Source organism: Mirounga leonina, unplaced genomic scaffold (assembly GCF_011800145.1).
Source record: "Mirounga leonina isolate KUSES-001 unplaced genomic scaffold, KU_Mleo_1.0 Mir_366, whole genome shotgun sequence".
NCBI classification, from domain to species: domain Eukaryota; kingdom Metazoa; phylum Chordata; class Mammalia; order Carnivora; family Phocidae; genus Mirounga; species Mirounga leonina.
This window is the reverse complement of record NW_023270709.1, coordinates 27,751,043-27,764,109: the sequence shown is the minus strand read 5'-3', so window position 1 is coordinate 27,764,109 and position 13,067 is coordinate 27,751,043. Positions and strand designations below refer to the sequence as shown.

General features: G+C 46.1%; 2 protein-coding genes across 7 annotated transcripts in view; one reads left to right on the top strand and one right to left on the bottom strand.

Annotated features, from left to right (window-relative positions):
- LOC117997523 (histone H2B type 1-C/E/F/G/I) overlaps window positions 1-13,067 on the bottom strand; it is an 881,166-nt gene that overhangs the window by 28,879 nt on the left and 839,220 nt on the right. The gene's annotated exons all lie outside the window — the stretch shown is intronic.
- Window positions 7-6,733, top strand: ERVMER34-1 (endogenous retrovirus group MER34 member 1, envelope). Of its 6 annotated transcripts, XM_034985876.1 has the most exons (3): window positions 7-709; window positions 817-1,830; window positions 4,612-6,733. In XM_034985876.1, exon 3 carries the CDS (start codon window positions 4,841-4,843, stop codon window positions 5,855-5,857), a length of 1,017 nt encoding a protein of 338 aa, XP_034841767.1. In that variant the 5' UTR covers window positions 7-709; window positions 817-1,830; window positions 4,612-4,840; the 3' UTR covers window positions 5,858-6,733. The 6 variants fall into 6 exon arrangements, with proteins under 6 accessions (XP_034841767.1, XP_034841769.1, XP_034841768.1 ...); XM_034985878.1 differs by lacking the exon at window positions 817-1,830; XM_034985877.1 differs by lacking the exon at window positions 817-1,830 and having other exon boundaries at window positions 7-778.

Sequence of the window (13,067 nt, the reverse complement as noted above, 5' to 3'; positions counted from 1 at the left end):
AAAGGCTCTTTTCAGAGCCACCCACCTAATCAAAAAAAGAGCTGTGCCTTTAAGTCGCATTGTTGGCATAGCAAGGTGTTGAATACTGACAAACCCTGTAAAGAAGAAAGAAAAGCTTGCCTAAGGTATTTGTAGATCTGTCATTTGACCCAAGAGTCCCTACACTGAAGTCACCTTGCAAGAAGAAAAGACAAACTTGCTTTAATGAGCCCATGTGAGCAAAATGTGGGTATCCTTGATTCCTCTGCAGGATCAAATGTCCATCTGGAACACAAACTTGGCATCCTATTATGGCAGGGACAGATAGAGGGAGGGACAGGCAAAGAGGAATCAAGTAGGACCTGAGGCCACTGGGTAAGATCCCTATCAAGTCTCTGGCCTCCCCGGAATACCAAGGAGGAAAAACAACCCCAGGGGGCCGGGCTGGGGAAGATAGTCTTGCTAGAAAACTTCCCCCGGGGCCAATCAGACAAAGACATGAAGAAATCTTGAAGGATCTGGGCTGCAACAACCCCAGCTAAAACTGCATAAAAGAAAATCTGTCCTTGCTGGGGGTGGGAGGGGGTTACTCCCAGATCTCCCCTCTCCGTGTGAAGAGCTGATTCTATCCTCTTAAAACTTTGCTTTGCTGCCCCCCACTCTGTGTCTGGTCTCCCTCTTCATTCCTCCGAGCGGCGTGACTGAGGACCGTGGGCACCAGAAAGCTGGGGTAAGAAAAAATCCTGAAACTCTTGGGGGCTCCTCCAGGATCTCTGGTCGTCATCAAGGACCTCTAACCGTGAGTAGTGGACCCCGAGTCTCTCCTCTCTGTTACAGTCAACATGATGGGCACTCATCATCTCAGAGTGCATAGCGTGGCTGCCATCCTCAAGTCTCGAGTGGTAGGCTCCCACCGGTCCCTCCTCAAGGGGAAGGAATGCAAAATCCCCGGGAAGGTCCCCGCAGACGTCCTCTTGCCAGAGGCCTCCAAGGGATCGCAACCACAGTTCCCCGTTACGGTGAGGAACAGCCTTCTGCCTCTGCCCTCCATCTGTGGTGGCACCTCTGAGTCCTACCCCTTCACCCGTTACCCTGTCAGGTGGACAGAACACTTAGACACGTGGCCTCCTCCGGGATCTGGCCCAGAACTTGTTAGAAGTAGCCTCCCACCCCCCACACAACTTGAATTCCCTTATTGGGGTTCCGCCAGCACTGTTCTACCTGCGACCCTCCAGCCACTGAGCATGCTTGTTGTTTTTGTGTGACGGACACTAGATCCTCACACCGTATGGATCAGGCTCGCTGGACATCAGGAGGGATTGCCTCCGGGACACACGGGGACCATTTTATTGCACTTGGCAAGGTGCACGCCCCTCTGCTCAGCTGCGACCATCCTAAGATGGACCCTGTCTGGCCGGAACACATCTGAGTAGGTGTTGCTGAGAAGGGCAAGGGAACGGACCTCTACCTTGGCTGTTTCCCCCTTCCCCGGCAGCCCGCCCTGTGCCTCCAGAAATTGGCCTTTGTTAACCACTTAAAACGGGTCTGTCAGACAGAGCAATTTTATCAGGCCCATCATGCCAACTTTCAACGGGCCAGGAAAATTCTGGCACACCTACCTGCCACTAAAGGAGCCTTACTGGGTCACAGCCAGGATCCTTCGAGGCCCGTGGCTGGGAAATGCAAAGAGAATAAGAGTCAGGACAAGCAGGGTCGCTCCCTGGGGGTAGAGCCCGGTAAGAGAGACTCTTAGCGCCTCGCAGAAGAGACAGCGGCCCTGCCTGCCGGTCGCAAAGCCCCCAGGACACTGGATCGGGAAGAGGCCCTTCTGATCAACTATGAGGAACTGAGGTAAGGGATGCCATTTCCGCTCTTCCTAGAGACGGGCAATTGCAATCCCCTGACCAAAGCCAGTACTCCTTTGCTTCCTGAATAACTGTAACGGTTTGACCCACAAACCTTAAAGAAAAGGCAGCTTACTTTCTTTTGTTCCAAGGCATGGCCACAGTACAAATGGGAGGAGGAGACATGGCGGCCTGAGGGACGTATCGGTTATAATACCCTGTTACAACTGGACTGGTTTTGCAAACGTGAGGGAAATGGGGAGAAGTACCCAATGTGCAATGTTTCTGGGCCTTAAGGGAAAATAAGGGCCTGGGCCAGCCTCCTGGCCGCTCTCTTTCATGGCCGGACACTGGGGGACAGGAACGCAAGAAGACCACACCTACACCAAAGGCAGACAGGCAGATGGCGTCCGCAGAGGATTTCCCGCTCCTCGCTCCATCTTCCCTAGGGTCTCCACCAATTTATCCAGATTTCAGATCAGGCGCCCTTACCTGCCCGCCCTACCCAGGACCCCCTGCTGATGCTCGGGGGCTCTATCTCTTGCAAGAATATGTAGGACCTGGAGGAGGACCAAGGGGACCTGTCACTGTGGCTCAGGTACATTGCCCTTGTCGTTGCAAGACCAGAGATGAAGGGGAGCCTTGGGGATTTTCCAACAGCCCAGATAAATGTATAGACGTCTTCCAAAATTTCACTTATGTGTTTGAATTAACCTGGAAGGAGGTAATGCTCCTGTTCAATCAAACCCTCTCTGAGGTGGAGAAATGCGGGGTCCTGGCCACCGCTGAGAGAACAGGGACGAAGAGCTGATTAATTTTCAGGGCACGGGTGGGCCCATGGGGGACTTCCATTTCCCAACTGGAGCCCAAGCTGTCCCTTCCCAAGACCCCAGTTGGGACCCTAACGATCCCCTCAGAAACTGGTACCTCGGTCACTTCTGGGCCTGCATTCTGGAGGGATTAAAAAGGTCAAAGGTTCAGGCGCCTGGGTGGCTCAGTCGGTTAAGCGACTGCCTTCGGCTCAGGTCATGATCCTGGAGTCCCGGGATCGAGTCCCGCGTCAGGCTCCCTGCTCAACGGGGGGTCTGCTTCTCCCTCTGACCCTCTTCCCTCTCGTGCTCTCTCTCACTCTCTCTCTCAAATAAATAAAGAAAATCTTTAAAAACTCGAGAGGAAAACATGACGGCCTTCTTAGAGGGGTTGAGGGGGGCTCTCATTAAATATACAGCTATCTCCCCCTATTCTCCTGAGGCTGAGATCATTCTCAAAGACAAATCTGTGATCCAGTCAGCCCCGGATATTCGGAAAAAGCTGCAAAAGTCAGCTGCTTAGAAGAGCTCTTAGGAGCTGGTAACTGGGTCTTTTACAACCGGGACCTAGAGGAGAGTAAGGAATAAGAGAAGAGGCTAAGAAAGAATTCTGAGGCCCTAGTTGCGACCTTATAAGCCCTGAGGCTCTGGTACCAGATGCCACGTCTGTGCCGCCCAGGGCACCAGAAGCCAGAATGTCCTCAAAGGGGACAGCCAAAATCAAAGCCCCACAAGCCCTGTCTTACTTGTGGAGGAGGACCGGAAATCTGAATGCCCTCAAGCGTCTCCATCTGCCAGGGCTCAGATGACCTGCACCCCGACAGGATCTGATGGGACCTGGAGCTCTTCATGGTGGCTCCGCAGAACAGCTTGCCGTTGGGAACCCAGAGCCTCGGGTAATTCCCGAGATAGAGGGAGTGCCAGTCAATTTCCTTGCACCTTCCTGGTTCCTCTCTCCACCCCGGAGCCAGCTGTCCAGACTCAGTGCTGTTGTCAAGGGCATCACTGGACAGCCCAGAATCAGATTTTTTTCTCGCTCGCTGGGATGCACCTGGGGAGATCTAATTTTCTCTCACTCCTTGTGAGAGCCCCACACCTCTCTTAGGTGGCGATATTATGGCCAGTCTGGGAGCTCTCGTATTGATGGACAAACTAGCAGTTGCCTCCCCTTAATAGAGGCTGATGTTTATCCCCAGGTCTGGGCAACTCAGGGAGAAGTGGGTCGGCCCTTACCTGCAGTGCCCATTCGCACACACTTTAAAGACCCCCACAACTTTCCCCTGTCGGAAACAATACCCTCTAAAGCCAGAAGCAGAGAGGGCCTTTTGAGCACTCTGATCCCCAGATCCCCAGAGGCAGACAGTGAGTGGGGAGCTTGGGGAAGATTGGCAAGTGGATTTCACACATATGCCTAAGGCACAGGGGTACAAAAGTCTCCGGGTTTGGGTAGATACCCTGCACACACTGGGTGGAGGTCTTCCCCTGCAGAACCAAAAAGGCCACAGAGGTGGTAAATGAAATCGTCCCTCAGTTTGGACTCCCCCAGTCCCTTCAAAGTGATAACAGCCCCTCCCGTAAGTCCCAGGTGACAGAGGAATTCACTGTCACCCCCACTGTGCCTGGACACCCCATTCCTCGGGAAAGGGAGAAAGCACTAATGAGGTTATTTAAAAGCACCTCAGAAAAGCATCTCAGAAACAAGAAACTAGTCAAAATTAGGTGTCTCTACTCCCTATTGCCTTACTCCAGATTAGAAACACCCCCACAGAAAGGTCTTATATGGGAGACCCTTCCATGTAAATGACCTGCTGGTGACAGGGGAGTCTTTGACTTGGTAAACAGTGTCATCCCTCTGGCAAGGTCTCCGCAAGCTCTTCGGGAGCTTTTTAACCCCCAGCTCCAAGACAACCAACCTTCCCTGTATCGTCCCAGGGACCAAGTGCTTGTGAAAACTCTTCCCTCTTTATCTTTGTCCCTAGAGTCTGTCTGAGAAGGCCCACACACAGTCATCTTAGCCACCCCAACGGCCGTCAAGGTACCCGAGATCGAGGCCTGGATCTACCATTCTAGGGTCAAGCCCTGGTTTCCAGTGGAACAAGACAACAGGAAACCAAGATACCACTGCGAGCCTGGGAAGGGCTCAAATGCATCTTTGAAAAACAGAAAAGCCAGCAACACCAAGCTAAGTACTTCAACCCCTGATCAAACATGCCTTCGAATGCATTTATTCTCTTTCTCCTTCTTTCTCTTCCCGAACTTCTACATTGCCACTCATCTGCAGGGACCCTAGGATGGGTTCAACTCAATGCCACTCCCCTCAATTTGACTGATTGTTGGGTATGTGGGAATGACTCAGTAGGAACTGCTGTGCCCGCCCCTATTGCGGTCTGGCTACGGGCTAATTACTCCGTCACCCCTTTTGTCTCCTATATTAATTCATTCCCCACTCAAAATATAGAGCAACTATTCTTTAAAGCCTGGAAGAAGGACATGGAAACCAAAGTAGCCAGTGTCCCTTGGTCCAACAATACCCCAAACCTTGCCTGGTTGGATCGGCTCCAGCTCAGTACCTCAACAACATTCCCTATTTGCTTTGAAAACTCCATTTACACTCCAAACTCTGGGTTCTTTGTAGGAAATCTTTCCACGTCCCAATGCAACTTCACCTTCCAAGTCACTTCGACCTCTATAGAGGAACACTGGAATAGTTCCCTGTTCAACTCCCTCAGCTCCTACAAAGATCCTGATAAACCTCACCTCTTCCTCCGAGCCCAGTATCCCCCAAAGGAAAAGACATCTTTTTGTACCTCCGCTAACAACTCCTGTTCAGCAGGGTGGTCTCAGGTGTCCTGCCATTCTTCTACACTAGGATTGGCCAAAGGTTTACTCCTCTCATCCCAAGAATTCTTTCTTAAAATCTATCCTTCCAGCTCACTTGCTTCCACAGTGGGTGAGCGGCTCCGTTTAGATGCTTCCCTAATATGGAAAAAATTGTCAGGAGCTGCCTCTACCTCCCCGCCAAAGCTTCTCTTTAAATATGGGTTCCACCTAAATCTCCGAGCAGAGGACGGTTTATTCTTCTGTTGTGGGAAAAGGGCATACATTACCTTACCCCCGCAGTGGAGAGGGCGATGCTCTTTAGCCTTCTTAGCTCCGCTCACGGACTACGCCCCCGGGTCCAGCCACATGCCGCAGGCTGTAAACCAAACCAAGCCTGGGGTATAGAGACTCGCAGTACGCACACAGCAAAGAAACTCCTTGAGGGCATGGCCCTCCAAAATCCCCAGGCCCTGGACCTCCTAACCCCCCACGCAGGGGGTACCTGCACCCTCCTCCAGGAAGAAAGCTACTTTTATATTAACAACACGGGTCAGGTGGTCACTCATTCAGATTCATCAGGTAACCTGGTGGCCCAAATAGAGGACCTCTCCTCCTGGTGGACCTCCCTTCGGGCCCAGCTGTTACGCTGACTGACTATGGCCATTCATGGCCCCAGTATTAGTCCTCTTCCTTCTGCTTCTTTGACGACCTTGTATTCTAAATGACCTTATCCAATTTGTGTCTTCTCGTTTAGAGTCCATCAGGCTTCAAATGGTCCTGTCTATGCAGCCACAGATGGAGACAGCCCCTACCTATTATCGGGGCCTCTGGACAGACTTCTGAACCAGTCGACGCCCCTCCCCAGCAGGAAGTAGCCATAGATCGGTCATCACCCCTGTTCCTTATGGCAGTTAGGAGTTACCTGTTCAGAGGGGGGAATATGGCAGGGACGGATGGGAGAGGGACAGGCAGAGAGCCATACAGTAGGACCAGAGGCCCCAGGGGTAAGATCGGCATCGTGCCTGCTCAGCCTCCCTGAAAAACCACAGAGGAAAACAACCCCAGGGGGCTGGGCTCGGGAAGAGAGCCTCGCTGGAAAACTTCCCCGGCTGATCAAAGACATGAAGAAATCCTGAATGATCTGCCTTGAAAGAACCCCAGCTAAAACTGCACAAAAGGCAAACTCCTCTCATTGCTCGGGGGGGTATTTTTCTTGGATTCTTCCCCCAAGTGGAGAGCTGATTCTATCCTCTTAATAAAACTTTGCTTTGCTGCCCCCCACTCTGTCTGGTCTCCCTCTTCATTCGTCGGAGTGGCGGGACCGAGGACAGTGGGCACCAGAAAGCTGAGATAAGAAGAAAGTCCTGAAACACTATGACTGGCCTACCTTCCCTTTTCTCCTAATTCAACTGAATCTCACTGAGTAGGACTCATGCCACTAAATGGTCCTGCATTAGTCACACAGATTGGTAGGTTCCAAGTTTCAAATAGGCTCAGGCAGAGAATGCATTTCGTAGTTGTCCACATACACAGAAATCACTAAAGATGACATGGAATTGCGTTAGGAAGATCATGTGCTTTTGCAACAACTGTGAAAGGTGGACATTGTAAGTCAGATTTTTACCTTAACTCTATGGGGACCCAACCAGTCATGATGCTGTCCATTTCCACCGCTGCCCCTTTCACCCCCTTCATCATACCCTTCTCATCACCAAGTCACCAGCTGGAGAGCGCCTTCTGTTTCTCTCCACCCACGGACACGGCAGCTAATGTTTACTTCTTACTCATGGATATCTTAATGAAAATCAGATTCTATGGCATTCTTAGTCCGTTGGAATAAATTTATTTTGAGTCTCTTGAAATATTTATATGTCCTATAGTTACACCTGAACTGCAATCACAAGCCAAGACAGACAGAATTGAAGGGACCACAGCAATCACAAAGAGGAGGTAAATGTTACCTTTAAAAACGTGTCTTTTTAATTTATGATCATATGATGTCAGAGGACCCAGATCCTGATTTCAGTAAATCTGACTGTTCAGTTGTTCCCTCTTAAAAAGTCACCTGCATTATCTGAGTTTGTAAATTTTAAATAGCAATTTCTCTTAGACCTAGAAATGTCAAGTAGAGTTATACAGCTCAAGGAAAGCCTGTGAGTTCTTTCTTTTAGTAAGAAAATATGCTGTTTTTATCATTGATGTTGATGGCGTGACAGGGTTCAGTACAAATCTCCTAGAATGAGCCACTTTGACACGTGGATTATTTTGAGCTGAAGACAACTGGGCTCAAAATACTCAGGAAGAGCTTTTTACCTCCCCCCTTAACTGCCTAAACGAATTTGAATAGGTCCAGTCCAGGAAGTGAGCGATCCGCAGAGATAAGTACAAAGCGTATGAGCCAGGTGTGGTAAGCTGAGGGGCAGCCGGACCGGTTCCTTCACATTCCTCCCTGTGTCTCCTCGGTCTCCGCAAGGCTGGGCAAACACTTGTTGGCCGAACATTTGCCCTTCCCATCTTCCTGTGAACTTTCTTTCTTCCCTTCGATAACATACAAGCCTCAAATTTAGATGAGCCCCTGACTGTTGGGGAGCCTCTCCTGTCTGTGTGGGGCTCCTGCATGAACAAAATTAAATGTTTTTCCCTTGTTATTCTGTTCTATGTCAACTTAATGACTAGACCACCCAAAGAACCTAGAAGGGAAGGAAGGACAAGTTTTTTCGCCCCAACAGATGAAAACTACTAGTACTTGTTTATTGCATTGTTTGTATTCCTCACAAGAACCACTACATTGTTAAATTGTTATTCAAATTTTATTATTGGTGTGGTTTTGATTTATCAAACCAATGAGCCCATAATCGAATATTTGACAAATAAATATACATTTTTGTTTTAAGTAAAATACCCAAGTGTGATACATCATTGCTTATGATTCCCTGTTGACTGAATTTTTTTGTTTATCAACTCTCACTCCAATGTCACTGGATAAAGTGTGTACTATTATTAGTTACATATCAGAAAAACATTTTAAACTTTTTTTAAAGGAGGTAACAAAGTTTGAACAGTCTTGATAAAAAAAATTCCGATATTTGTAATTGCAATTAGATCCAGAAGAACAAGTTAGAACTTCATAGTTTACACTGTGAAGCTATTTTCATAGGACGTAAAGTTCAATTTTAGTAGCAGAAGATTTATGGGGAAAAAATTTTTTTTAAACTGAAGTGTGGTTGACCCAGATGGAAGCAGTATTTAAGCTTTCTTTCTGGAGTTGGTCTTCCCATTAATTTCTCTCTCCGCAGACTCCATGAAACCACCTAATAGTGTCTTCCCAAATTAGATTTATTGTGCATCTTATCCAGTAGTTGACAAAATCCCTTAGAGAGTGGGTTTTATTCATATTTGCAACTTCCTTGACATTAGTTCAATGACGACCCCATAAAATATGGTCAATAAATTGTGTTAATTTTATAATAACAAAAACCGTATAACATAGGTAAGTGGTACAAAATAAAAACAAAAAAGAGCACCTGGGCGGCCCAGTCTGTTACACGTCTGCCTTGGCTCAGGTCATGATCCCAGGGTGGGTGTCGGGCTCCCCGCTGAGCGGGGGGTCTTCTTCTCCCTTCCCCTTCCCCCCTGTTTGTGAGCCTGTGCATTCTCTCAAATAAATACATAAAATATTTTTTAAAATGATAAAATAAAAACCAAAAAAGAAGTTGAAAGTTAAACAAGGATGGAAAGCGTGACGGAAAACAGAGGGGTTTTTAAGTGAGCAACTTGAAAGCAATCACCCAGTGGAGGCAGCGTGAGGATGAGACCGGTCCAAGGAGCAAAGACCAGTTTGAAAGGCTGAAATTGCCTTTTCAGTTCATGACATTAATTTGTCTGGAAAAAGGTTGTTCTGGATGACATTATTAATTTGGTTTACCTCCTGCTTGCTCCCCCAGTCTATCAACAATCTCACATTTAAATAAATGCTACAGATGCTAATGAATTGTACTTACCTGGTGGCAGAATGAAACAGCTTCAGTGACCTGGGGCACTGGTGCTTTGGAGGAAGGTAGGGACTCTGGACAAGGGCAAACACCCAGGGTGGAGAATTAGGGATCACCCAACCAAGACAAATTTCTGAGGCTCTCAAACAATGCCTTTCCCCTGACAGTGTGTTTTTTTGTGGTTTTTATAAATCTCTCATCTTCCAGACTTTTACATGTGCTTACTGTTTAGATTGTTTCTATGAAAATATTAGTTTTCCTGGTGTAGTGGTAATGTTTCAGGAGGGGGTTTTGTAAAGAGGGAGTAGCAATGAGTCCTTTGCTGTGATCATCCTTCACTTACATTTTTAGCTGTTAGGATACTGTTTAGAAGTTATTTCAAAACACAATACATGATAAAGATGTACATACAGAAATAAGAAATTTGCACAGAAGAATAAAGTAACAGATGTTCATTTTGTTAGGGTAATAAATATTAAAAATGTATTTTGACCAAAAATAAATGTCCCTAAAAATCTATTGAAGGAGAGCAGATTTTGTCACCCCAAAATATGTCTCTTTGGCATAAGGAGGATTATCTTTTTAAGATATTATTCATTTGAGAGAGAGTGAGATCACACAGGGATCCTGATGCAGGGCTTGTCCCAGCACCAGGATCATGACCTGAGCTGAAGGCAGATGCTTAACCTACTGAGCCACCCAGGTGCCCCCGGTATAGGGATTATTTTGCGCTAAAGGCAGTCAAACTTAGCAGATTCAGGAAACCCTCTTAACTTCCCCTTCAACTGCCTAAATTTACATTGGAAAGGAGGCCTATACCGGGAAAGAGCTATTACCAGAGATACCTTTTAACCCAACAACGTTATCTGCATAACAAGGTAACCTTTATTTTCCAAACAGTTCTCTCCTGCCTGTAAATGGTTTTCTTTCCCCTTATTCTCCCAGACCCTTACCCTTTTCCTTAGTTCAGAATGTTATATAAGACTCAATTAACTGGGTGCAGTGTGGGTCTTATATTTTTGCGGCTTCCCTACATATGAAGTTTGTTTGTTTTACTCATGTTAAACTGTCTCATATCAATTATTAGATCAGCCAAAGAACTTAGAAGGGAAATATTCCCCCTACATACTATTAATACATATTTAAGATAAATGTGGACTCTTAATAATATAATATGTAGCAAAAGTAAATATTCATTATTTAGCATTTTACATATAATGTAGAATATGTTTTAAGTCCATGTTTATTAAAGTAAAAAAAATTTTTTTAAGATTTTATTTATTTATTTGACAGAGAGAGAGATAGCGAGAGCAGGAACACAAGCAGGGGGAGTGGGAGAGGGAGAAGCAGGCTTCCCAGTGAGCAGGGAGCCCGATGCGGGGCTCGATCCCAGGGCTCTGGGATCATGACTTGAGCCGAAGGCAGACGCTCAACGACTGAGCCACCCAGGTGCCCCAAAGTAAAAATATTTTAAAGTAATACAAATATAAAATATTTTAAATTTAGTACTAAAAATAAAAATTGCTTATTATATTACATAGAAGCATACTCTGTATACTCAGTATATTATATAAATTATCTCTTTTTTTTTTTTTTTTGAGAGACATGAGAGGGGAATGGGTAGAGGGAGACAGAGAATCCGAAGCAGGCTCCACGCCCAGCACAGAGCCCAACGTAGGAATTGAACTCACTACCCTGAGATGATGATTTGAGGTGAAATTAAGAGTCGGACGCTTAACCAACTGAGCCACGCAGTTGCCTCTCCGTTAGTTCTTAAAATAACTCTATGAGGTAAGTATTGTTACTATCCTAATCCCACTCCAGATGAGCAAAGATTTAGAAGACATAAGCAAGTGCCCCAAACCCAATTGGTAGAGGAGAGACAATCTAAAATGAAGTTTTCTTTCTTTTTTTTTAAAGATTATTTATTTATTTATTTGACAGAGAGACAGCAAAAGAGGGAACACAAGCGGGGGGAGTGGGAGAGGGAGAAGCAGGCTTCCCGCTGAGCAGGGAGCCCGATGCTGGGCTCGATGCGGGGCTCGATGCGGGGCTCGTTGCGGGCTCCATCCCAGGACCCTGGGATCATGACCTGAGCCGAAGGCAGACGCTTAACGACTGAGCCACCCAGGCACCCCTAAAATGAAATTTTTCTAAGTAGAGTTTCGGCTACTAAGAACTTTTGAAAACAATTGAATAATGGGTGACATTAGTTAGAGGAGTTTACAAAATTATGTTAGGGTCAAGAATTTCAAAGTCTGATCCTGTATTTGTTTTTTACAAATAAAATTCAATGTATGCAGAAAATTAACCCGTAGTAAATATTATATATAAACCAAAATTTAAAAACAAAACAAAAAACAAAATTTTTAGTCATTAAAATTAAAAGGCTTAAAAGCAACTAGAAGCACAAAGTTTCTGAATTTAAGTATTTGATTTTTGTAGGGCTTTGATTGTATTCTAATTAATTTATACTTAATGCAATCATGATCAGAAGCTCAAAGGGATTTTTTTCCAAACCACTACAATGATTCTAAACTTACACACAAAAAAGGAATCTTGTGAAACTAGATCAGAAACTTTTGAAAAGAAATAATGGGACCTGCAGTGCCAAATTAGGACCTGTAATACAACCATCATTTAAAATATTGATGTAGGGGCGCCTGGGTGGCTCAGTTGGTTGAGCGACTGCCTTCGGCTCAGGTCATGATCCTGGAGTCCCGGAATCGAGTCCTGCATCGGGCTCCCTGCTCGGCGGGGAGTCTGCTTCTCCCTCAGACCCTCCCCCCTCTCATGCTCTCTCTCTATCTCATTCTCTCTCTCAAATAAATAAATAAATAAATCTTTAAAAAAATAAAATAAAATATTGATGTAATGAAAAGAACAGTGTAGACGAGGAAAAATAATTTCCCCTCTACCCTTCTACGTGCTGTGAGCCTCCCCCCATAATAAAAGACAGATTAACGAGAAAAACAAACAGCCGTTTAATAACTTGTATATGTCCTGTATACATGAGAAATACTCTGAAGAAGTGAGTAAAACTCCCTGGAAAGGCCCAAGCCACCGCCTACAATACCGTCTTCCGCTAAAAGATGTTGATGTGGGAGGAGAGCGCACAGGGAGCCGGGTATGGGTTACCAGGAAAAGGTAAACAAGGCTGTGATGCAGAATTAAGTTCGGGCCTTCTCCATGGACAAAACTGATTTAATCATCATTTAATCATCCTTCTCTTTCTGGTACTGAGAGGGAGACACTTACAGATGGAGATCTTTATAAATGTAACATGTCCCTTAAGAAAGAGAGTTCTACTCTGATTTTAGAGATTTTTCCTGCGTCTGGCGTTTCTTAAAAATAATCTGCTCAAAAAGCAGTCTTTATGCCAAAGAGGCATATTTTGGGGTGGCATATTCTGCTACCCTTCATACCAAAGTGGCCCATTTTGAGACGGTTTGTCCTGGACCCCTACACTCCTCTTTTGGGGTGGCATCTTAGGGTTCCCTTCCCAGCTAACAATCATCCCCTTCTGAATGAGAAACGACTGTACCCCGTTGTAAACTAGAAGCCCCTACTCACTCTCTCATAGGAAGAGAGCCGCAGATACAAATAGCAACGGGCTCAGCGAA

Excerpts from the sequence above, each read along its gene's own strand:
- ERVMER34-1 (XM_034985878.1), top strand. The coding sequence starts at position 4,841 with ATGCCTTCGAATGCATTTATTCTCTTTCTCCTTCTTTCTCTTCCCGAA.